The sequence below is a fragment of the Armigeres subalbatus genome, chromosome 3 (assembly GCF_024139115.2).
Source record: "Armigeres subalbatus isolate Guangzhou_Male chromosome 3, GZ_Asu_2, whole genome shotgun sequence".
In the NCBI taxonomy this organism is placed as follows: domain Eukaryota; kingdom Metazoa; phylum Arthropoda; class Insecta; order Diptera; family Culicidae; genus Armigeres; species Armigeres subalbatus.
This window is the reverse complement of record NC_085141.1, coordinates 93,246,485-93,272,044: the sequence shown is the minus strand read 5'-3', so window position 1 is coordinate 93,272,044 and position 25,560 is coordinate 93,246,485. Positions and strand designations below refer to the sequence as shown.

General features: G+C 36.7%; 3 protein-coding genes and 1 long non-coding RNA gene across 4 annotated transcripts in view; 3 read left to right on the top strand and 1 right to left on the bottom strand.

The window, feature by feature from the left end:
* Positions 1-522, top strand: part of LOC134221807 (uncharacterized) — a 51,831-nt gene extending 51,309 nt beyond the window's left edge. The window contains exon 3 of the mRNA XM_062700986.1: positions 406-522. Coding sequence (XP_062556970.1) covers positions 406-522 — 117 coding nt within the window. The remainder of the gene's footprint in view (positions 1-405) is intronic.
* Positions 523-7,638: 7,116 nt separating this feature from the next.
* LOC134226749 (uncharacterized) lies at positions 7,639-8,504 on the top strand. Its single transcript, XM_062707717.1, has 3 exons — positions 7,639-7,945; positions 8,030-8,168; positions 8,237-8,504. Exons 1-3 carry the CDS (start codon positions 7,857-7,859, stop codon positions 8,435-8,437), a joined length of 429 nt encoding a protein of 142 aa, XP_062563701.1. The 5' UTR covers positions 7,639-7,856; the 3' UTR covers positions 8,438-8,504.
* Positions 8,505-11,388: 2,884 nt separating this feature from the next.
* Positions 11,389-12,623, top strand: LOC134220980 (uncharacterized). The gene is made up of 3 exons (XR_009982151.1): positions 11,389-11,518; positions 11,695-11,814; positions 12,226-12,623. It is a non-coding gene; the product is annotated as an uncharacterized LOC134220980 (long non-coding RNA).
* A 3,133-nt stretch (positions 12,624-15,756) lies between these two features.
* On the bottom strand, positions 15,757-17,374 carry LOC134220807 (putative serine protease K12H4.7). Its single transcript, XM_062699902.1, has 2 exons — positions 17,026-17,374; positions 15,757-16,963 (listed from the first exon to the last, which is right to left on the bottom strand). The coding sequence occupies exons 1-2, from the start codon at positions 17,331-17,333 to the stop codon at positions 15,859-15,861; spliced, it is 1,413 nt and encodes a 470-aa protein (XP_062555886.1). The 5' UTR covers positions 17,334-17,374; the 3' UTR covers positions 15,757-15,858.
* Positions 17,375-25,560: the final 8,186 nt, after the last annotated feature.

Here is a 25,560-nt window from a genome sequence, read left to right as displayed (position 1 = left end):
TATTGTGAAAAAGACCACTTGGGTAGCACCTCCTATTACCGTCCGCAACTCGATAACTCGTCTGCGTTTCAAACTTTTGTATATCATAGGAATCTACAGATGCTAACCGTGTATCGAGTAATTCGGTTCAAATGCGCCTGAGTAATAAACGTTGCGGATGGGAATAGGGTACTGCCAAAATGGTCGAATACTCCAATTAATTAGATTCACTACATTTCTATTATATTTTTAGTGAACTAAACCACACACGGGAGCTCATAATTCATCAACCCTAGGGTAACTGATGGACAATCTAACCATTTCTATTACATACATCATGCCGGGAAGGTCTTGCATAAGGTATGTATTACTGTTGTGGAAATAAAGTTTAATTCTATTATGATTTATTATGTTTATTATTTTCAGAAAACAACACTCCGCACATTGAATGACCATCGTAGAAACCCACCTAAAATAAATTTTAAAATCGGAATCCTGATTTACAAGACTACAGTGTCGACCCACCCATCAAACAAAATTTAATTTTAATTTAATTTTAATTTAATTTTAATTTGATTTTAATTTAATTTTAATTTAATTTTAATTTAATTTTAATTTAATTTTAATTTAATTTTAATTTAATTTTAATTTAATTTTAATTTAATTTTAATTTAATTTTAATTTAATTTTAATTTAATTTTAATTTAATTTTAATTTAATTTTAATTTAATTTTAATTTAATTTTAATTTAATTTTAATTTAATTTTAATTTAATTTTAATTTAATTTTAATTTAATTTTAATTTAATTTTAATTTAATTTTAATTTAATTTTAATTTAATTTTAATTTAATTTTAATTTAATTTTAATTTAATTTTAATTTAATTTTAATTTAATTTTAATTTAATTTTAATTTAATTTTAATTTAATTTTAATTTAATTTTAATTTAATTTTAATTTAATTTTAATTTAATTTTAATTTAATTTTAATTTAATTTTAATTTAATTTTAATTTAATTTTAATTTAATTTTAATTTAATTTTAATTTAATTTTAATTTAATTTTAATTTAATTTTAATTTAATTTTAATTTAATTTTAATTTAATTTTAATTTAATTTTAATTTAATTTTAATTTAATTTTAATTTAATTTTAATTTAATTTTAATTTAATTTTAATTTAATTTTAATTTAATTTTAATTTAATTTTAATTTAATTTTAATTTAATTTTAATTTAATTTTAATTTAATTTTAATTTAATTTTAATTTAATTTTAATTTAATTTTAATTTAATTTTAATTTAATTTTAATTTAATTTTAATTTAATTTTAATTTAATTTTAATTTAATTTTTAATTTAATTTTAATTTAATTTTAATTTAATTTTAATTTTAATTTAATTTTAATTTAATTTTAATTTAATTTTAATTTAATTTTAATTTAATTTTAATTTAATTTTAATTTAATTTTAATTTAATTTTAATTTAATTTTAATTTAATTTTAATTTAATTTTAATTTAATTTAATTTTAATTTAATTTTAATTTAATTTTAATTTAATTTTAATTTAATTTTAATTTAATTTTAATTTAATTTTAATTTAATTTTAATTTAATTTTAATTTAATTTTAATTTAATTTTAATTTAATTTTAATTTAATTTTAATTTAATTTTAATTTAATTTTAATTTAATTTTAATTTAATTTTAATTTAATTTTAATTTAATTTTAATTTAATTTTAATTTAATTTTAATTTAATTTTAATTTAATTTTAATTTAATTTTAATTTAATTTTAATTTAATTTTAATTTAATTTTAATTTAATTTTAATTTAATTTTAATTTAATTTTAATTTAATTTTAATTTAATTTTAATTTAATTTTAATTTAATTTTAATTTAATTTTAATTTAATTTTAATTTAATTTTAATTTAATTTTAATTTCAATTTTAATTTAATTTTAATTTAATTTTAATTTAATTTTAATTTAATTTTAATTTAATTTTAATTTAATTTTAATTTAATTTTAATTTAATTTTAATTTAATTTTAATTTAATTTTAATTTAATTTTAATTTAATTTTAATTTAATTTTAATTTAATTTTAATTTAATTTTAATTTAATTTTTAATTTAATTTTAATTTAATTTTAATTTAATTTTAATTTAATTTTAATTTAATTTTAATTTAATTTTAATTTAATTTTAATTTAATTTTAATTTAATTTTAATTTAATTTTAATTTAATTTTAATTTAATTTTAATTTAATTTTAATTTAATTTTAATTTAATTTTAATTTAATTTTAATTTAATTTTAATTTAATTTTAATTTAATTTTAATTTAATTTTAATTTAATTTTAATTTAATTTTAATTTAATTTTAATTTAATTTTAATTTAATTTTAATTTAATTTTAATTTAATTTTAATTTAATTTTAATTTAATTTAATTTTAATTTAATTTTAATTTAATTTTAATTTAATTTTAATTTAATTTTAATTTAATTTTAATTTAATTTTAATTTAATTTTAATTTAATTTTAATTTAATTTTAATTTAATTTTAATTTAATTTTAATTTAATTTTAATTTAATTTTAATTTAATTTTAATTTAATTTTAATTTAATTTTAATTTAATTTTAATTTAATTTTAATTTAATTTTAATTTAATCTCAATAATCAACTGTTTTAAAAAAATCAAAGAATGATGCAGTAGGTTTTTTGAAGCATTCATAGTGTCGTATTTTGAAATTGTAATTCCAGCTTAAGTGTAATTAATATAATAGAAATAATAAAAATTTACAAGAAGAACAAATCTTAGTATTAACTTGTTATTCAATAACAATTCAATAACAAGCTTAGTTATCCTTTTTCATTGAATTCCAATATCATGTGGTGTTATTTGTTTGTTCTTGAATACCATTTCAATAACTAACTCAGTCCTCTGTACAATTTTATACTTTGAGTTATTCATTCATTATCAAAATAATACCAGTTGTTATTGCTCAGGTGTTATTCATATAAATTTTAGTTATTATTTTTTGTTATTTTAACTCTTATTCCAACCTTATGAATAACTTATCGGGGTATTGTGGTATTTAAAATTAATACCTCGTCAAGTTATTCATAAGTTATTTTTTTCTGCTCGGGTAGAACCAAGAGTAGAAGCAGATGTTTTCTTGCTTCCAAATAAATGATAAGGATGTTTTTCAGGTACAGAAAGGTAAGTATATGAAATATGAACCTATGGAATTGTGAAATCTGGTAGTCAAATGCTACCAGAATATGAACATTGGTAGAATTGATATCAAAATATTATGAGTGGTCGAACCAAAACAATAATATCCATGTTTGCTTCAAACATTTAGCTGGTTGAAACAACTTGAAACGCACATTTGATTCAAAAAAAAGTTTTCGTTCGCTTCAAATGCAACAATATGTTTGATCCAAACATATTTATTTTTGATGCCAGAACAAACTGAATTTATGTTTGGATTCACCTAGAATATGTTTGTTCTTAACGTAGTTTTTTCTGCGTGAAATAAGCTGAATATCAACGTACTTTTCGCAAGTTCACCTGGCTCCAAAACATGTTTGACGTTATTTGACACGACAAGTTACGATCAGTGGAGTCTCAAAATCTTACTTTTTATCTATTCAATGACACAGAATTGGGAGATTTCAATATTTTGACTACCCAAATAGGAAATAAAATTATCAGAGTCAAATCATAGCTAATCAATTTTTTTTTATTCCATAAATTTACGCGCACAAATTTTGCATATTGAAAGTCCTTGAACCAATGGTTAAGGAATCGTTACTTATATTGCGCTTTTTGCACTTTATAAGAGTTCTGCGAGATTTTTTTTCTCACAGTCATCTTTTTCTCACACTCAATACACTCAGAAAAGTTTGATTTTCCGTGTATGGGGCCGTCCAGAAACCACGTGGTCATATATGGGGGGAGGGGGGGTTTGGAAAATGACCACGATAAGCCACATGGGGGGAGGGGGGTGTTGCTCTCGAACCACGTGGTTTTTTTTACACGAAAAACTTTTGGTGAATAACAATAGCGGTGTAAAAAATACAAATCATTAAAATTTATTGATTAAATCATTAAACGCAAAGCGCATCTAAGGGCCGATGCCCACGTAGCGTCTTTTCAACTCAGCGTTAAAAAGACGTAGGTGTGCATCGAGAAAAATCGATAACGCAGCGTCGGTCGCAACGCTGATGCATATCTGCATTATTTGACCATCTTAGCCTAAGATCATATATCCATACATAAATGAACGAAAAAACAGGTTGCGATTCAGTCTCAATTTCAACAAAAAAAAAATTGGATAGGAAAAATGGAAAAATATTTTTAAAAAAAATCCGCTGCAGATGGTTTTTGGCATCACGCCGCCGACACTTTTTCATCAGCGGACTGTAGCTACAATTTTGAAAAATGTTCATGTTTTTACAATAATCCAAGAAAAAATCTTAAGAAGAAAAATTCAAAAGAATTTCTTGTGGATATTCAGGAAAATTCAAGTAAAGAAATTTCCTGTAAAAACTTTGACATTACTTCATACAATCCTGATAAAATGCTGGCATTCAGATTTTTTTTTGAACAATTCTCTCTGAAAAGTTTTGCTTGGAAATATTGCTACAAATTGATAATGAAAAAAAAAACAAAAGAACTCCAGTGTCAATTCCGACTCCGAAACTCCGAAAAAATTCCATGTGAATTCTGTCTGAAAATTAAAAACAGTCCCGTGGGAAATAGGGGTAATGACGGCTTTGGCAGGTTTTGTTCTATTATTGGCAGGGGGTTTCTTATGACTGATTATGCTCAAATTTGGCCCAAACATTCTTTGCATATCAAAGAATATTTTGGCCAAATTTCATAAAATTCGGTCGACAAAAACCCCCCTGCCAATAATAGAACAAAACCTGCCAAAGCCGTCTGTTCCCCTACATATAATTTTCGGTGGAAAACATTCTAATGAATTTCTTCGACAAGTTCTTTCGAATCTTCACCAGAAATTCTCCTTCATTTACATAAGAAGTTTTTCGAACATTTTAAGGAGTGCACTTCAAAATGTTCAGTCTCCAGTTAGTCTTGCGAGCAAAGGCGTATACTATAGTTTTTATGATATTGAATAATTATCATAATTCTAGATTGCTTTGAAAATAGGTCGTATGTGCAAACGAGAAATGCTCTTTGATCACGCCCTCTTTCGCTAATATAGTTTTGCATGTTTTGCTACATTTCCACTTCAGCAAGATAGACAAAGCTATTGTCTTTGGATATCGGCCAAGAAATTCGAAGTAAACTTTTGTATAGTTTCGTAATAATCGAAAGAGAATAGATCCAAAGAGAGACTCTCTTTTGCACATACGATCTATTTTCAAAGCACTCTAGAATTGATCGAAAAAATTAATAATGCACCTAAATGTTCTGATTGCACAAAATTCTAATAGTGCGCATGAAAAAGGTTATGACATAGAGAAGCTTGCATTTAAAAAGTCAACATGAAATTCTAAATAAAATGCTTTTTAAATTCATAAAAGGGTCTTAGAACTAAGGAGATTCCTGCGATATGAAAAAAGTGGCAGTGTTCCAGAAAAAAACTCTCCAATTCCTAAAATAATCTAGGTTGAAAAATAGTGTTATAATAACGATTGAAATTGAATTCCAAAACAAATCTCAAGCCTTTCAGGAACGATGCCCAGCGTTTTTTCACAAAAGAGAGCTAGGCCACCATTTTGTTCAGTAAAATTGTTCATCTAGATATTCGCTTTACAGAAAAAATATGGGAGCTCATATTTGACTGACCATGAAAACTCAGATATCCGAAACCTTGGGAAGATTTCGATTCTAACAGCGTCTAAATAAAGTTTAAATGTTTGAATCATTCTAAACAGATGGGTGATCAGATAAGATGGGTCATCCTGAACGTTAAGCCAGTGATTAATATTCAGGAATACGAGATGCTCAAGGTACTTCAAAATGCAATCAAGTTCAGCCCACGAATCTACCAGATCAATCAAGACATTTGCAATGTTCTCATCATCGGTATATACCCAATCCGATGAAATAAGCATATGATCCTAATTTCCATTAACATGAGATCCAAGAGACAAGGTACCCAAAATTATCTTGAGTCAACAGCAAGTTGCACAATGACTATGAGGTTTGTTCGCAAACTGTTTTTGTAGGGCCTTAGAAGCACTAGGTTCACGGACTTGAGTAGTTCAAACATTACGACTTCCAGGATGTTTTGTATAACCTAAAAAGTCTGTAGTAGCTTGTATAAATAATAATTGAAGTCATATTAACCCAATGAACCAACTGGGATATTATATCATACATCATTCATAAGTTGGTTAATTGGATAAATCGAATGATCCGAACTCCAAAATAATAATTGGTCTATAATACATCCATTCCTCTATGAGTCGCTTATGAAAGGACCATTGACTGAAGCATATTCGAGATGCGGCATAGAAGTTCCTTGGAAAATTATTCCAAAGTACCATCAGAGTGACCGAGAAAATATTTTTAATATGGCATCATTGGCTTCCACGAGTCGACATCAAAATAAAATTTCAATAAAGAATTAGAAATTTTGAGAGATGAGCCAGCACTGGATTGAAAATCTCTTTAGTAGAGAAAAAATATAAATTTTCCATAATAAAATAGGAAATTGCCAATAAAGAACAATAATACACACAACAATAATAAATCAGCACTTGTAAAAGCAAAAATTGCAAGTATGAAATAAGAATTTTCCATAAACGAATCAAAATGTTCAACGAGAAAATACAAAATTTTCATGAATAAATTAATATTAGCAATAAACAATTAAAAAAAATTATAATTATTTATTTCTAATATTGATGATTCTGAAAACAACACTGAAATTTCTACAGGAATGCTACTCAAAAGAAACAACAGTAGGAGGTTTTATTTGCATCTCTAAGATTATATATTAACTTTGTGATTCTCTGATAAACTTTTCGTTGTAGGAGTTCAGTTCAGATGCTTCGCTGAGGTTAATATCTTAAGAATTTCCAGTAGCTCCAGAGCTATGGAAGGTCCCAAATACTCTAAGGAATCTATAGGGATATTCAGTGATGAACTTTATAGTTTTTAAAAAGACACTAATAAAAAAATAAAAAAAAAATTAAAATATAGGGATATTTTGGAAAATTTCTAAACCATTATAAATTTTTCTCGAAATTTTTATAAGATATTCGCGAGTCCACATTTTTTGTATCCTCCTGATGCATTGAAGGTGTGCGAGTTCTAGATATCCTAATACCTGATACACATTACAACATGATAACATAATCAAAATTTTCGACTTCATGAAAATTTATAATTTTAATGCTGAGTTTAGTTTAATTTTGAATCAATTGAAATTGGGCATCTTCAAAATTGATCGGTTTAACCATATGTTTTAGTTACTTAGGTTTTTTTTTAATTTTTGTACTTGAAAAAAACCACGTGGTCATAGGGGGGGGGGGAGGGGGGGTCTGCCAAATGACCACACGCTTAGATAAGATTACCTAAAATTAGGTTTTCATTTTACCTAAAATTAGGTACTGAATGTTTACTAGAAATATCGGTAAAAATTAGCGATAATTCTCGTTCATTTTTACTTACTTTTAAGTATTTGACGTTTTAGACGAGGACGTTATTTTTTACCTAAAATTAGATTTTTGTTGACTTTGTAAAAATAATATTTCTGCTGTGCCTGTTCTGCCGTTCCGGAACCTCCTGTTCCTGCCGCAAAATTCTTCGGAAAACTGATGGTAAGTGGTCAATTAATAAGAGCCGATGTCCCATTCCTCCCGGAACTTTAGAGCGGCAAATCAGAACTCTGAAAAGTAATGAAAATTGTCAACCGGAAAACTGCTGTGCCTGTTTTGCCGTTCCGGAGCTTCCTGTTCCTGCCGCATAATTCTTCTGAAAACCGATGGTAAGTGGTCGATCAATAAGAACAGATTTCCTCGCAAATATGAACTTTAATAACAAAATATATAAACTTTTGTTTTTTTTTCAGGATTCCGGAAAAAGGATTCCATTCCTCCCGGATCTTTAGGGGCGCCAAATCAGTACTCTGGGAAGTAATGAAAATTTCCAACCGGAAAACTTCCAGTATGAATCAGGAATCAGGACTTAAACATGTCACCCTTAGTAAGGTCTGCTTAGCAGTGCAAGTTTTCCAATTATCTATTTAGTTGACTAAGTAAACTTTACTTCTATACAGATAAAAATGAATCAACAAAATTCGCTTCGCAGAGACAACCCTCCAGCCGCGGTTGCGCCGCATTATGCTCGCCACTTGTACTTTTTCTGCCTGGAATTCTACGTCGCCACACATCGTTTTCTTGAACATTACCGAAGATGGTCCTGTACTGGTCCTCCCGTAATAGGAAAATACTTGAAGACCGACAAATATATTTATTGATAAGATTAGGAACCGTTAGGCAGGCCGCTAGGTATTCACATAAGGTATTCCTGCATCGGTAGGTTAATCAAAAGCGGTAATTTATTCATCATGCATTCCAAGCTCCCATATTCATCTTTGTAAATAAAAACATGACGATTTGAATTTTTTTGTTTTTCTAAAATGCAAACACTAAATAAAAACCTATTTGTAGGTAATTTTAAACGTTTTTGCGCTACCAAAACAAACATCAAAAACCTATTTTTTGGTAAAAAGTAACGACCGAAAATCGGTATTTTTTACCGACAGTTCTTGTTTACCACCTTTACCTAACTTTAGGTAATCGATGATTACCGACAATTTAGGTATGTGCACTTTAGTTCGATTATCGGTATTTTTAACCGACTTTTAGATTATCCTATCTAAGAGTGCACGATAAGCCACATGGGGGGAGGGGGGGTTGAAAATCTTCAAAAATATGACCACGTGGTTTCTGGATGGTCCCTATAATATTTGTGTGTGAGTGCTCAATCTGAAAACAAATATTTAGACGTCAAATCATGGCGGGAATCGATTTAGTGTACACGCTTACATATGACTAACGAGTAATGGGTTATAATTGGGTAAATTTCAGTAACAAAAATCGATCAACCCGAAATGAGAGTGGGTGTGAGAAAAAGAAGCGAGCAAATCACAATCTACACATAACTCTTCAAATTGGTGAAATCGGCAATATCACAACACAATCTTTCTTCTACCAAAATATTGTCGGGCCGGCACCAAACCGGACCGCGCGATTGAGCACTCGCGCTGCGACGCGAGACGCGACAATTTGAAATATTTCATTAGTAGTGCGCATCATGCACGCATGGATGTACTATCATGCGCACTAATCAGAAATGAGTTGCGACGTCTGATAACTGCAGATATTTCATTTTATTGAAAACAAATTTTCGATTTTCTACTATACACGGAATATTTGGTGGCCCTGAAAAAGGGCCGTTTGTTTCTGTTGGCATGAAGCCATTAAGCCATTTTATGAGACAGATTCGAACAGCTGATCGAAATTTTGAGTGGACGGCTCGGTCTTATTTGTTTTGGTAAATTTGCATGTAAACCATCATCATTTCGTCATCATCATCATCATTTCATTTCATTTTCGCAAATGTTCCTTGTAAAATGTAAATATTAGTATTTGGTCTCCTGTCATTTGAGCTTTCTATGAAATGGCTTTTTGAAGTGATGTTCATCGCGTGCTAGTGAATGTAATCACCTACACGGAAAAAATAAACTACCCAATAGTGAGTTTAATTCACCCAACCTCGAACATCCGCACGGAAAGCCAAAATTGAGTAAGTAGGGTCGAAGTAGTTTGCCTTTACTCCCATTTTAAAAAAGTACCCAACGGAAAATTTTCAGATATTGATTTTCTCACCAAAAGACACACTCCTAGGGGGTGCCCCGTGGAATTCGACAACATTTTTTTCTTCCCATACTAAGAGTTCATTCACAAATTACATAACGCTAAAATAGACCATTTTCAACCCCCACCCACCCCCTCGTAACGTGTTTTGTATGGAAGGTTTCTAAAATGTGTATGGGCCGTAACGTTCGGACAGTCACCCTCCCACCCCCTAAAGCGTTATGTAATTTGTGAATGGGCCCTAAGCTGGGCCAGTCTAATAGTCATCCATGCGAAAACATTTTTGCAGCTTCTCCGTTTGACGCGCGCTCGTGATTCTACATACATACAGAAAACATACGATGATTCAACTCATCCATGAGTTTTTAGGTGCTGAGTTGGGCTTGATTTGAATCGTCCATGAGTTTTCACCACAACAGACCAAACCACAGGCGTTATCGCTGGAACCGCGCTGGTCCGTTCTCCGTGACATCCAGAATGAAAATGACGCGCGAAACATGGGGCTTTTTATACACAGGGAAAACGAAGCATTGGATCAAAAGGCCCGTGCCTTACTGCAATCTGATGTCCGTTTTGGGGATTTATGAACGGAATTGATTTTTTCACCCGTTTTGGAAAGAAATAACATTTTCAATAGTTTAACGTTGATAATCAATCATATATCAATAGAATTGGCAAATTGCTGGAAAGTTTCCGAATCTATTGATAAGCAAATATCGAAAATCCATCGAAAGATAAAGACGCTATTAGCGTTTGAAATCTATCCTAATTTCGTGACGGTCTCGAATTTGGAAATTTCGGTTTTACACCCTGTATCTGAATCTTCCCCTTAGACGTAGTTTACGTCAAAAACTCAAAATCTTAGTATCGGCCATCGGCCGACATTATGCGAAAGAATGTTTCTCGTGCCAAGTCCGCTACCACAAAAGTATCTGTTAGTATCAACAATTAGGGGCAGCAGGGACTATGTCCAAGGGCTTGGTTGTGGCGCCTGTCTAGGATGTGGTGGGGTTTGACAATGGGCCCTGTTAAACCTATATAAAAAGCTGCATGTATCCGCAAATAGGCTCCGCCAAAGCGACCGTGTGCCGCTCAAAGCGCACAAGCCCAAGTCCTGGTGTTAGGTGGGACGCTAAACAGCCCTGACACGATGGCCCTCCAAAACAGGAGGTTTGCGCAGGCCCAATTAGCCGCCTTTAAAAACAACTATTACGAACGACATAGAAGATAATACGACTCGATACATTCGGCAACGACCTACACGGACAGAAATTTGTTTAAATTGAACCAATGATAACGTTTGTTATATTTAATTGACAAAAAATATTTGTTTTCATGTCTATTTTGATTGTTTTTATAATGTAAGTTGTTATTATTTCAAAATAAAATTATGTTTATTTCAATAATGCAATTTACAATAATATTATTGTTGAAATAATAAGATTTCTCTTTATTCCAAATAAAATCCTTTTTATTTTTACGTGTAGTAACTCATGCTCATCCTGTGCATGAACCACGTGTAACGACATCTAACTTAGAGTAACGCCTACAAAAAAGAAAACATTTCACCTGTCAATCTGTCATCTCTGCTGTTTCCAACGCGAAATATGTAAAGTGTTTTTAGTTAAGTGATTAATCCAACAAATTAAATTAAGCTAGCTCCTCAATAAAATATACAGGTAAGTCCATTGGTTATCAATCATCAAGTTTTCGCATCCGTACTGTGAACGATGATTCTGAACGAATAATCTATTTATATTGGCTTAGGCAAATTCTATAATTTCTTCAGGATACTCACAAATTAATCATTCTTCAAAACAAGAGATATAATATTTCTCTCTTTTATTTATTACAGTATATATAATGATGCAAAGACTGCGTGCATTCTAAACGCTGGTCTATTTTCTGGTGTTGTGCAATAACCGGAACTTTTCCAAACTGGTTCAAGGGGAAACCGGCGCATCAACATCAACAAGTAAACTTCCGTAGTATGCATACTATTGCCCAATTAGTATTGTCAAAAGATATTTTAGTTACTAGATAAAGATTGTCGCTGTCGTCGCTGTCCGGAACATCTTTTGCTGGCGAGGATAGGGGAGCTAAATGTCAAAGAAGGAAAATCCATACGATTTGACAGGTATGTACCACACATGTTTCGGACAGCAGAACAAAGGGAACCGAAGCGACAATCTTTATCTAGTAACTAAAATATCTTTTGTATTGTCTATAACTTCAATAGTAAGTACACATTAAAGATAGTCGTGCATATATGTAAATCAATTATTTATCTATTAATGGAATTTATTTTAGTGGCTCTCGTTCTTAGTTGGAACTTCGACTAACGCTAACAAAGTTTATTTAGTTCATTTTTTATTATCGTTTACAGCTTACTGGAATCAAATTTAGAACATCCGATGTAGCCATCTATCACAAGATAATGCAATCATTGGTTAGATGCACATTTTCGTTCTGTGAACCGATGCACTCTGGCGATGGAAGCAGAATCATCACTCTTATCGTCAGTCGCATATGCAGCATTAAAGATTTTGGGAAGCATCAATGTTGCAGGTGCATGAGAGTCGACACCTAGGCTGTTTAATTATTCGTACTGTAGTAGATCTATCACAATCAAATCTAAATGGCGTTTGGTTAATTTTGCCTGCCAGACAATACAAAGTGTAATGTACAATGTATGTATCAGCGGATCGACAATTCAGCATCGCGACATGACCAGCCGAGATAAGATGTAAGAAAAAACGTATGCTAATAGAAAAATACACATAATTGCTCAATGTTTCTCAATCGAAAAGAAATATGAAAGAAAATGCCAAATTTCAAATATAACTATATTTATTTTAATAAAATTTTGATAAATTAAAATAATAATAAGATAATTGAAACAATAATATTCTGATTGTATTTTCAATAATGAAGCAAATTGAAATAATAAACAATTTCTTTTTAAAATAACAATAATTCTAATTGATTACCCGGACGTTACCGCGTCACCACTAAAGCGAAGATTCGCACCATCAAATACTCTTTTGAATTCAAACATAAAATCTTTTAATTTCAACAATATGATTTTTTGTCTGATTTTCAAAACAAATTGAATTTCTTATTACCGCCAAAACAAATTGAAATTCTTTTTGATTTTACATGAAATATTATTGTATTTACAATAGTTTTTTCTGCGTGTAGGCGACGAATAAAGGATCACGATTGGAAACTTGGAACATGGAACCGAAGTCGCAAGACTTCGCAGTTTGCAACAGGATAATCTACGATGAATTACATCCCCGCAACTTCGACGTCGTAGCGCTGCAGGAAATCTGCTGGACAGGACATAAAGTATGGCAAAGCGGGCATCGAGCGCCTACCTTCTACCAACTTTATCTTCTTCTTATCTACACTGGGACAGAGCCGCCTCGCAGCTTAGTGTTCATTAAGCACTTCCACAGTTATTAACTGCGAGGTTTCTAAGCCAGGTTACCAAGGACGTAAACGGGAACCTTCTAACAAACGAGAGTTAGGTGGTCCAAAGGTGGCGGCAGCACTACGAAGAGCACCAGAATGGCGATATGGCAGACAACGATGGCGGTATGGTAATAAACCTAGGAGCACGCGCGCAGGACATGCGACTTCCGGCTTCGAATCTCCAGGAAAACCAGGATCGGCCGGCTGAAAAACAATAAAGCCCCGGGAGTTGACCAACTACCAAGAGAGCTGTTTAAACACGGTGGTGAAGCACTGGGTGATTACCAAGGTTTGGGAGGATGAGGTTCTGTCGCAGGAGTGGATGGAAGGTGTCGTGTGTCCCATCTACAAAAAGGGCGATAAGCTGGATTGTAGCAACTACCGCGTAATCACATTGCTGAACGCCGCCTACAAGGTACTCTCCCAAATTTTATGCCGCCGACTAACACCAATTGCAAGAGAGTTCGTGGGGCAGTACCAGGTGGGATTTATGGATGAACGCTCTACCACAGACCAGGTGTTCACCGTACGTCAGGTATTGCAGAAATGCCGCGAATACAACGTGCCCACACATCATCTATTTTTCGACTTCAAAGCCGCATATGATACAATCGATCGGGAACAGCTATGGCAGCTAATGCAAGAAAACGGATTTCCGGATAAGCTGATACGGTTGATCAAGGCGACGATGGAACAGGTGATATGCGTAGTTCGAGTTTCAGGGGCATTCTCGAGTCCCTTCGAAACGCGCAGAGGGTTACGGTAAGGTGATGGTCTTTCGTGTTTGCTATTCAACATCCCTTTGGAGGGAGTAATACGAAGGGCAGGGATTGACACGAGTGGTACGATTTTCACGAAGTCCGTCCAGTTATTCGGTTTCACCGACGACATTGGTATCATGGCACGTAACTTTGAGAGGATGGAGGAAGCCTACATCAGACTGAGAAGCGAAGCTAAACGGATTGAACTAGCCATCAACACGTCGAAGACACAGTACATGATAGGAAGAGGCTCAAGAGAGGTCAATGGAAGCCACCCTCCACGAGTTTCTATCGGTAGTGACGAAATCGAGGTGGTTGACGAATTCGTGTACTTGGACCCACAGGTGACCGCTGATAACGATACCAGCAGAGAAATTCGGAAACGCATCATGGCAGGAAATCGTACGCACTTTGGACTCCGCAAAACGCTCCGATCGAATAGAGTTCGCCGCCGTACCAAACTGGCAATCTACAAAACGCTTATTAGACCGGTAGTTCTCTACGGACACGAGATGCTCGTAGAGGACCAACGTGCACTGGGAGTTTTCGAAAGGGAAGTGCTGCGTACCATCTATGGTGGGGTGCAGATGGCGGACGGTACGTGGAGGAGGCGAATGAACCACGAGTTGCATCAGCTGGTGGGAGAACCATTCATCGTTCACACCGCGAAAATCGAAAGTCTGCGGTGGGCTGGGCACGTAGCCAGAATTTCGGACAGTAATCCGGTGAAAATGGTTCTCGACAACGATCTGACGGGAACAAGAAGGCAAGGTGCACAGCGGGCAAGGTGGATCGATCAGGTGGGGGACGATTTGCGGACCCTCTGCAGACTGCGTGGTTGGCAAAGTGCAGCCATGGACCGAGCTGAATGGAGAAGACTTTTATGTATTACACAGGCCACTCTGGTCTTAGTCTGGTAATAAATTTAAAAAAATCAATTCAATCTTTTTAAATTTCAAAAATGTAGCTAAGGAGATATTTTAAATTAATTCTTGTGGAAATTTTCGTTTGTGTAAGTGAGGAAAGAATGAATAATGCCGCATTTCCTCACCATGAACGCGAATAATTGAAATAAAAAATGTCAGAAAATTATTCTTACGTGAAAAACTCATTAGTGAGTATATAAGTAGTCCTGAACGATTTTTAGAGCTTGTTTTTAGTCGTCCTGAGATGGACGATTTAGGTTTAGATTTCAAGCAAAGCACTGAACAGAAGCGTTGCGTTAGTGACGAAGTATTTCGTATATTGCATACTGAAAGCTGTCTTGTTATTAACTTCAACATGCTTATGGAGAGTTATTGTTTATAGAACAGCTATCCAATCAGAAGTCAGAGTTGTAAAAGCATGAAAACTTCCATTGCCGACCACGCCGCCACCTTCTCCGTTACGAGGAAGGGTGGAATAGTGATTATATGACAGTTAGCAACGTCAATCGTCTAGACGCATGTCCTGTGGAGTGTGGGTTCGATTCCTGCCCCATTAAGGAGGAAACTTTTCGTAAAGCGAAAAGTTCTCCACTGAATGTCCTGCCCGTTGTCTCATGCTAAATGTTAAGTGTTCAGTCTGTGCGGCCTCTGGTCGAAGACAGTGTTTCTGTCTTTTAAGATAAATGTGAGTATTTGTAGATGTCAACGATCATACGGCATTTGGATATGTCATTTATAGTGAAGATCTGCATGTTTAAAATGTTGATATTTTCCTCTATGCGTTTATTATTTCTGTGACCAAATATAACGCATTCCGCTTTTATAATACTATCCTTCTAACACTAAACATAATTCCTAAACTTGCGCCTTGATTGGATCAAAATCTTTGAAGACCCAGTAGTCAATCAAGTTGCGGGTTTTTTCCTTAGCAGCAATTAATTCGGGTGAGTCATATACGTAATCTATCGACTCCAGGTCCGGAGCATGGAACTCATTTGGAATCACAGTTGCTTCCGCTCCCTGGTTAGAGTGTTCGACGATTCCGGTCACTAGCATCGGGTCAATATCTCCGTGCGTGAAATGAGCATCGGTGATGTCCGGTTGCTTACCACCGAAACGTGCATTCGTACGGTTAACCTGGCCTCGAATAAGCTCTTCATCAATCCATTCTCCAAATGCATGCTGACAAACCTCCACGTAGAACTCCGTATCGATCTGATCTCCGAAGGGCTGATAGAACGAATCGGTTGTTGCGAAGAATCCAGTTCCGGTACACTGCAGATAGAGACGCTGACGGTGTCCTTCCTGAAGATCTGTGTCATCGAAATCAGTATCCACATAGGGAGCCATGAAGGCTTCAAAGCTGAGATCGACGCAGTTATCGTACTGGTGCTGCTGTGCGAACCAATTGGTTAAGGACAACAAACTGTTATCGATGCCGTCGTCTTCATCATCGATAGTGTCGCACATTTCAGCAGTAGAATGAGTGTTGCGCAGGGTCAAAATTTGGGATTCAATAGATCGCTGAACTCCTAACAGGAAGGCAGTTGAGTCCAATACGTTATCGGTGTCCAATTGTTGGCACAAACGGAATTCTTCAGTTAGTAAATCCGCGCGATCCAAGGTAATCAGATTCTGAGCAACACGGAATCCAGAGAAGATAGTGCCATAGCAATCGCGTCCGCCAAACTCGCCGATTGTCTCACCAAGAGATTCCATGTAACCGGAGATGTCTAAATCGGCTTCAATGGTACCACTAGAAGCCCAGACTCCGTTGGTGAGATGTGGGAATTGCTGGTGGAACCACGTTGCCAAACTTCCGCCATAGCCATAGCCCATCAAAATGACCTTGGCATCAGGGTTACGAACGACTCCGTATTTCACGTAATGGATCCACTCAGCCAAATCAGCCAACGCTTGATCGATGGTCAAGAAGTCCAAGTTATCAGTTGATGCATCACTGTAAACAATAGCTGGATAGATTTATTCGTTTCGATTAGAACTTAACACTCAGATACTCACGCAACTGGTAAACTGTGTCCGAAATATCGATGCTCATTTGCGAACAGGTATGCTCCCTCCAGGTAGGCGACATCGTGGAACAAACCATAACTCAGATAGCGGGTATCGATGGGGCCGTTTGAGCCGACGATGATGAAAATAGGTCCTCTTGCGTAGGAATGCTCATCGTTGACGTAGTACCGCATTGAGTAGGTATCGCGGTTACGCGGGTTGAAGTGGTCAACTCGAGTCTCGAACCAAAGTTCACGAACCAATCCGTTAGCGACGGCTAGCAAGCCAGCCAGCAAAACAACTGACCTCACAATCATGTTTAACAGTGCTTCCGAAAGCGATCAATGAAATCAAATAGAGGCGTAGAACGAGTGGCATGCTTATATAGCTTCCGCTTCTGTAGATGAACCTAATCATCTCTATTCGTGCGGATATCAGGTGTTTTTTAGTAAGTTCAATGTTGATTAGAGTTATCTGGGGTTATAAATACACCCGCTCTGCTGGTGAATGATTAGAGCTAAAAGACGGATAAGTCATGCGACTTTAAGTCGTGCTATCTCGTGTACTATAATTGCTAAAAATTCACTCAAATGCATATAATCACGTGAAACTCACGTAAATAACATTAAATGAAATTTCTACATAAACGCTCATCCGTTTCGAAATCGGTGTCGTTATCAAATTGTAGTGGCTTTTGAAAGTTGTTGTCTCATCATTTTTTATGATATCAATCTTATCAATCGTGGAACTAGTACCTAAAATAATTTCATACCCCTTGTAGATCAGGATAAAACCGATTAACAAATCGCAAATTTCCCAGCACATCGACACCATGCGCTTATCCCTCGATTAACCCTTATGATACCGACAGGGTACCCGGGTACCTTCTTCGTTTTAAAATGAAATTTTTGTGGGGTTCTAAACATCGCACAGTGTTGCTTTTTGCCGATTTCGTGCGCTTTTTAATAACATCGTTTCTGTGGATTTTTTCGCTGTAGTTTGTTTGGAGAAGACGTTAGATATGAAAAGGGCCTTTTTTTTGTGAAAATCTCCACCTAAAAGTGAGATAAAAATGTTGCTTAACCATCGAAACCAGATATGAGCCTAGTATCTTTAGGAAAGTTGTAGCGGATGTTATTTCAAGCCACTTTGCCAAAGAGACCTCATACATATGACTTATATAGTACGAGATATGTGACATTTTCTGTGGAAGGTCCCTGAAATCAGTTTTTTGAGCATAACTTTTTCTCTATGTTTCAGGCATTTTTACCACTTTCTACAAAGTTGTTTGGCTAAAAGAAATACACGTTTTTGTAGAACATTGCGAAGCTCTATCTCTTGAAATTGAAAAGTTATTTGAGAAAATGTGTTTTTTCTAGGGGTGTTTTAGAATCGTGTAACTTGTTCCGGCGCAAAATGGCGCACACAACTGATTAGTACACTGAAAGTGCTGTATGTCTACTCTTATTTCGCGGTTGAAGCTTGTGTTTACACGAAATTACACGTGAGTTATATAAATTTCAAATGTCCCACTTTTTGCTCTACTTGTACACTAATTTTATGTAAATGCTATAGGATCACAATAAAAATTAACCTTTGATAGGTGGCCAATAGGCCCATAGTATATTGCAACACTATGAATTGAGCTGATGTCTGTATGTGTGTTTTTTTTTTTTCTTCCTAAACAATGGAGGGGGAATCTGCTCAACAGACATCCTGGGTAGACCAGGAAGTGCTGGGTTAGGGGCCACCTCCAATTAGGGAGGCAGGGCTGCATCCCCGACCAGCTAAACCGTTTCCATTGCCGCCAAGCCCATCGTCTTTTCGGTACAACCAGAAAGTAATGCTTCAAAGGGGGGCCAGTGCATGACGCACCCTCGAGGTTAGCTGCGTGTCCTTGCAGCATCGAACATCGTGACTCGCTTTTTTAGAAGAACACCATGGTATCGTGCCAGCGCATTGCCGGCTTTCCAGGGGGCCTTACCACGCCCTATGTCCTCGGAAGGTGGGCAGGGTCGACTTCGCGCCTGCTTCCCTCTGCACGACTGGTATCAAGAATGATGATGCCGCGTGCACCCCAAATTGACCTTTCTGCGATAGGGCCTATTCGCCAGCACACAGAGGGACTTGCCGACGCGAGGCCTACGCCTGCCCCAGCCTTGACGAGGACCCCTTTCCGTCCTCGGGCTCGGAACCCGCCCGGTTGACCGACGCCGTTGTTCTTTGCGCGGCCACTTGTTCGATAAAAGGATCGAGTTCGACCACAGAGCATGACCACCGGTATGACCCATGAAGCCGACTCCGATCCCTTGGACCACCTCTTATTTGCGCCTGAACTAGCCATCCTTGAGTCCACGCGCCACCTTCTGTGTAGCTCCGAGACGATTTGGGCGATAGCCGATAAAACGGCGTTCCAGCCAACTTCGTCTTTACACATCCTCCGAACTAGGTTGTCCGGGGTAGTGTCCAGACCACATGTGGCAAGCATGTGGTCACGCATTGCGCGAAAACGTGAGCACACGAACAACACGTGTTCCGCCGTTTCCTCTAAACCTGCGCACACCAAACACTCGGGCGAAGCCGAGCAAGCCAGCTGCTTTACCTGCACTTTGATTTTGCAGCACGATTAAACGCCGGGCACATCGAGCCCCCCATGGGGTGCTTGCTGTTCACAGCTTTGCTGGAACAAATCAAACAATTGGGAGGGTTCGTGCAGCATTGTGCCTTATGTCCCTCCAATCCGCAGCGTCGGCTGAGATTGCTTCTGTCAGGGCCTTTGCAGTCCCATTGCTTGTGCCCCGGTTCCAGGCACTTGAAGCAAACTTTGGGTTGCTCGTATATGCCCACAGGGCATACCGACCATCCCACCTTGACGCTCCCTAACTTGACTACCTTGGAGGCGTCCGCTGCAGATAGCCGAACCAATGCTACCTGCGTCCCTGCCGGACCTTTCCGTAGCCGAACGGCTGCGGTGGGCGTCTCCACTTCACACTGTCGCCGCAGTGCCGTGACGAGCTCTTCGACTTCAGTGATCTCGTCCAGGTCTTTAACCCTTAGATTCACCTCCGTCGTGAGTGCCCTCACCTTGACCGTCTCGCCTAGGACCTCCTCCGCCAACTTCTTGTAGGCGGCGCCCTTTTGCGAGACGCCCCGCTTCAGCTCGAGTATCATCTCGCCCATCCGGGTACGTCTTATTCGACGTACGTCGGCGCCGAGTTCACCGAGCTTGACGTCACTCCTCATCGCCTTCAAAACATCCGAGTACTTAGCCTCGTCTGCCGTGATGACTAGGGCATCGCCCCTGGAGCGATTGGCGCCTACCCTAGACTTCTTGCTACCCTCATTCGCCTGGGCCTTCTTTTCGGCCCTTGACGTCTTCGGTTTCCTCTTGTTCTTGACCAGGGTCCAGGAAGCGTCATTCCCCTCTATTTCCCTGGTCTGGTGCGGCTGAGAACTTTCAGCCTGCCGTAACCCCTTACCACCGTCTTGCCTGAGTGGACGGACCTTTCCAGGTCCTTCCTCCCCGGTTTTGGAGGTACCTGACCGGGGTTCATCTTCCCAGCCCCACTACCCTTGTTCGGGGTAGTAACCCTCCGCGTTTTGGAGCGGCCCCAGGAGCTCATCCCCTGGAGACTGTCTCCTGTTTTGTGTTTGCTCCGTTGGAGTAGTCACCCCCGACGTACCCGCAAATACTTGAGCCTCAGTCTGGGTAGACTTTGGCACCACCGTCTTTGCTGGCACGCCTTTGGTCGACTCGACCTTGCCCGAGTCCGCGAATCCTTGGGCCTCAGTCTGGGTAGACCTCGACTCCACCGATTTCACGGGTTTACACTTGGCCGTCCCGACCGCCCTCTCCAGCTTGGCGTCCAGCATCGACTTTCGAAGCTCCTCTTGAGGTCCTTGCTGATATTATGCTTCGATGACGCAAAGTCGATGATGGCGTCCAGCTGTTCCGTCGCCACCTCGAAGCCCGAAAGCCCATCGCGTTTGCGGTTCATCGCCTTCATAAGCCATGGGCCGTCAATAACCCCTTCCGGCGTTTTTATAGCCGAGAGGAAGGTTGAGTGACCCACGCTGGCGCTGCGCACTGAGCTGCCGACTATTGCCTCTGGCCTCCTAGGCGGAGACCTGAACAACCCACCTCTTGCGAAGGGGTTGTCGCCTACACTACTACCACTAATTGAAGAATTGACTTGGTTTTCCATTTTGGTCCCACGAGTTGCTCGGGAAAAAGGTCCACCACGCCAGAGCCCAGCATGACGCGGTAAGGGACAATTACTGTGGAGGGTGCCCAGGTACCCCACAGGCTCCGTTAAAGGCCTAGCTTATTATTTCACCCCCTGGCCATGCATCCCCTCGGCACGGGTCGCTTGACGCCTTGGGATTAGGGGTTAGGGACGATGGTCCCGGTCTAACTCGCAGTGGCCATGGGGAGGGGTCGTCAAGCCCTTGGACAAAGTCCCTGCTGCCCTGGGTATGTGTGTATATTCGTGTGTAAGTGTGTTTGTATAGTCATTTTATAGACACACTGTTTGGAAATTAGATAATTACAATTTTTCACAAAAACCTTCAAGAGGAATTTGAGTTCATTATTTGTTATTGAAAATTTGTGAAAAATTACCGGTGGCGGATTGTTGGACTATAGTAAATGAGAAAGGAATCTTTACCGATGTGTGTAGTGTTCTGGTTTTTCAAAACTTTTCCATTACCTTCTTGCAGTATTTTGTTTAAGTTTTCTATTGATATATCAAGTTTTTTCTGTTGACAAACGAAGTAAATATTTCGAGTATCGCGATCAATCTGAAAACAATGTTTTCTTCTAGAACGCACCCCACCTTGCTTCGAGAATCAATAATAGACTCATACTACCCAAGCATTTTTCTGTGAAAAATGTTCATTGCTAAATTCTAAAAAAATGGGTCTTCAAAATGTTTATACACACTCAGATACACACGAATATACACACATACAGACATCAGCTCTGTTCATCGTGTTGCAATATACTGTGATATACTGTTGGCCTATTGGTCACCTATCAAAGGTTAATTTTTATTTAAATCCTATAGTATTAATACTATTGTTGCATTCCCGTAAAGATAATGTTTGCTGGCTCTAATGGTACACTACACAACAGTCACAGTCACTACACAGTCACCAACCATCGTCAGCAGTACTCAGCAGACCCACAAGCGATGGTGTTTGAAACCTCACCGCACGCGCACCTCGCTTTGCATATGCATAAAATCTGAGGCGGAGCCATCGAAAGTTATGGGAGCGATTTTTTTAAAATTTTAGTTGACCGTTCCTGGGTGTTGAAGTGGGCTGATTAGCTGGTTCTTTGAAGCTGAAGCGCGAGTGGAACGAGACTGGTAAAAACTACTTTTCAACGACGACGTCCGGATTTGCAAGTCGCGACCACGAACCCGACTATTCCGAGCTAATTATTTTTATCGGCACCCATTGAACTCGCGTATGAACATACTTTTTCGACACAATTCGCGACTTTTTGAATAATATATTGTTCTAGAGAACTTTATTTTAAAAAGAGAACAATTTCACCGACGCGACGACATGTTTTTTCTCGCAAATACTAACGTCTGGTGCATCGGTGGAGAAATAATAAAAACAATATCAACAAGGTTCAAACGCTTCGATCAAACGTTTGTTTTTTTTTCAATTTTCAGCCACTCACTAGTGCCTAACGAATGGCTCACGACTCACATTTTGTTTGCTGGGTTTACATAAACTTAGTGTACACGTAGAGCAAAAAGTGGGACATTTGAAATATATATAACTCATGTGTAATTTCGTGTAAACACAAGGTTCAACCACGAGATAAGAGTACACCCAACCGGCGATTGTTAGATTTTCTAACAATTCTGTATAAGAATCTACCAAAACCTGTATAAGAACTGGGCATATGCGAAATTGTTGGATTCTTATACAAAAAATGTAAGCTCTCAAACAAATATTGTTAGAAAAGCTTACAAAATTGTTAGATTCTTATACAATACTTGTATAAGAATCTAACAATTTCGCATATGCCCAGTTCTTATACAGGTTTTGGTAGATTCTTATACAGAATTGTTAGAAAACCTAACATCCGCCGGTTGGGTGTAGACATACAGCAGTTTCAGTGTACTAAAAAGTTGTGTGCGCCATTTTGCTCCGGAACAAGTTACACGATTCTAAAACACCCCTAGAAAAAATACATTTTCTCAAATAACTTTTCAATTTTAAGAGATAGAGCTTCGCAAAGTTCTACAAAAACGTGTATTTTTGTTAGCCAAACAACTTTGTAGAAGGTGGTAAAAATGCCTGAAACATAGAAAAAAAGTTATGCTCAAAAAACTGATTTCAGGGACATTCCACAGAAAATGTCATATAGGGTAACCGTACCCTTAGTGGAGGTAGCACCAATAGTGGAGGTAGTGGGGTTTTCATGAGATTTATCATATTTATAGACTTTACGATGGTTTCAGTTTATGCGACGTGCTTTAAATATCATGTTAAATGCAATTTACCTTAAAATTTCGCTTGAAAAACTATTGAAAACAATGATTTTCCTTAACAAAATTGACTCCCTAGCACCTATAGTGGTGCAACTGTACCAATAGTGGTGAGTCTCATAAGAAACCAATGGATAGCACCACTACAGGAACCAAAATTATTTTTTACCGCCACTAAAGGAACAGTGTACCCATAGTGGTGCAAGCAATATTTGGTAATTGCTGATGTTAAATGACATCTATCTCATTTTTGTTAGCAAATTAATTAGTTTATCTATTGACTAAGATAATAAAGCAGTAAATTCTCCATAATTATCAATTTTTTAAAAATATTTTCTTTTGTGGATCTACTAATACCTCCACTATTGGTACCGTTACCCTATCTCGTACTACATATATAAGTCATAGGTATGGGGTCTACCATCCGCTACAACATTCCTGAAGAAACTAGGCTCATATCTGGTTTCGATGGTTAAGCAAATTTTTTATCTCAATTTTAGGTGGATTAATCATTTTAAAGCTTTTCTCAAAAAAAGGCCCAGTTCATATCTAAAGTCTTCTCCAAACAAACTACAGCGAAAAAATCATCAGAACCCAGCAAACAAGGTGACTCTAACTTGAGCCTAACATGAGTGTAACCTGTTAGAAAGTTACACTAACATTCTCACTAACTTTAGGGTAAAATGAGACTAAAATTAGACAGATCTGCAACACTTTTGTTAGGTATGTTTATGATTTATGCATATTTTAATCTAACCCGTTACCCTAACATTAGATGAACGTTAGCTATGTTTCGCTTTAGGCGGTTAGGCAGTGGTTAGGGTATTTTCGGGTGGGATTTCATGCTGGTTTATTTACATCCAACTGTCATACGAGCAAAAAGTGCATGTATTGGCGCGAAATATATTACTAACCAACACAAGCACACTTTTGCACCGAATGACAGCTAGATGCAAACAAAACTGAATTAAATGAAGAATAGTTCGTTTTTTGTGTGCAATTATTATTTTTAAAGTTCTGTTTGATTGTTTTACAAAAGTGCGTTCGCGAAGGCTTTCCTTACCTTCAGTCTATAAAAAGAGGTGCACCAAATTTCCGGCAGCAACGATCCATATTCGCCGGTTTATGAAAAGCTGAGCCGCAAGCAGCTGATTTACGACGTCGTGCCTCTGGGACTGGCTTCGGTCCCGAAGACTCCAATCCGTGACAAATTGGCGGCCATGTACCCCGATGCAGTGTTCGTTTTTGAATTTGGAACCAACTTTGCAAGTAACGCAGGAACCGTATGAAGAAGATGCACGGTAACAAGATGTCCAATTGCGGACAGGCCGTGACGATGCAAAAGCAAGTCGCTTGGAGTTGTGATTTGACTCAGTCAATAAAAAATTCTCTCAATAAAATCATATTAGACTTCATTGAATTTTGATTTTAAGTCTCTTTTAATTCAAAAACAATAAATAGGGAATGTCATTAAAATTCCTCCAGGAGCTACTTCCTTAAGCAATTCCTCTAGGAATCGTTCCAGGAAATCTTCCAGCAGTTCCTCTAAAAACTCATTTGGGAATTTATTCAGGAGTTACTTTGGTAATTCCTCTAGGAGTTCCTTTAGGAATTCCCTAGGAATACATTTTAGAATATCTCCAGGAGTTCCCCTAGTCAATAAAAAATTGTCTCAATAAAATCATATTAGACTTCATTGAATTTTGATTTTAAGTCTCTTTTAATTCAAAAACAATAAATAGGGAATGTCATTAAAATTCCTCCAGGAGCTACTTCCTTAAGCAATTCCTCTAGGAATCGTTCCAGGAAATCTTCCAGCAGTTCCTCTAAAAACTCATTTGGGAATTTATTCAGGAGTTACTTTGGTAATTCCTCTAGGAGTTCCTTTAGGAATTCCCTAGGAATACATTTTAGAATATCTCCAGGAGTTCCTCTAGGAATTTATATAGATTTTTTTTTTTAAAGTGAAAATCTGGGAATTCTATGTGTTTCTCTTAAAAATCCCCCAGAAAATGCCTAGGTGGTTGCTTTGGGA

Coding starts and splice junctions, on each gene's coding strand:
- LOC134226749 (XM_062707717.1), top strand. CDS start 7,857: ATGAAAATTGTCAACCGGAAAACTGCTGTGCCTGTTTTGCCGTTCCGG. Junction 7,946..8,029: donor AATTCTTCTGAAAACCGATG/GTAAGTGGTCGA, acceptor TTTTTTTTTCAG/GATTCCGGAAAAAGGATTCC. Junction 8,169..8,236: donor AACATGTCACCCTTAGTAAG/GTCTGCTTAGCA, acceptor ACTTCTATACAG/ATAAAAATGAATCAACAAAA.
- LOC134220807 (XM_062699902.1), bottom strand. CDS start 17,333: ATGATTGTGAGGTCAGTTGTTTTGCTGGCTGGCTTGCTAGCCGTCGCT. Junction 16,964..17,025: donor GGACACAGTTTACCAGTTGC/GTGAGTATCTGA, acceptor TATTGTTTACAG/TGATGCATCAACTGATAACT.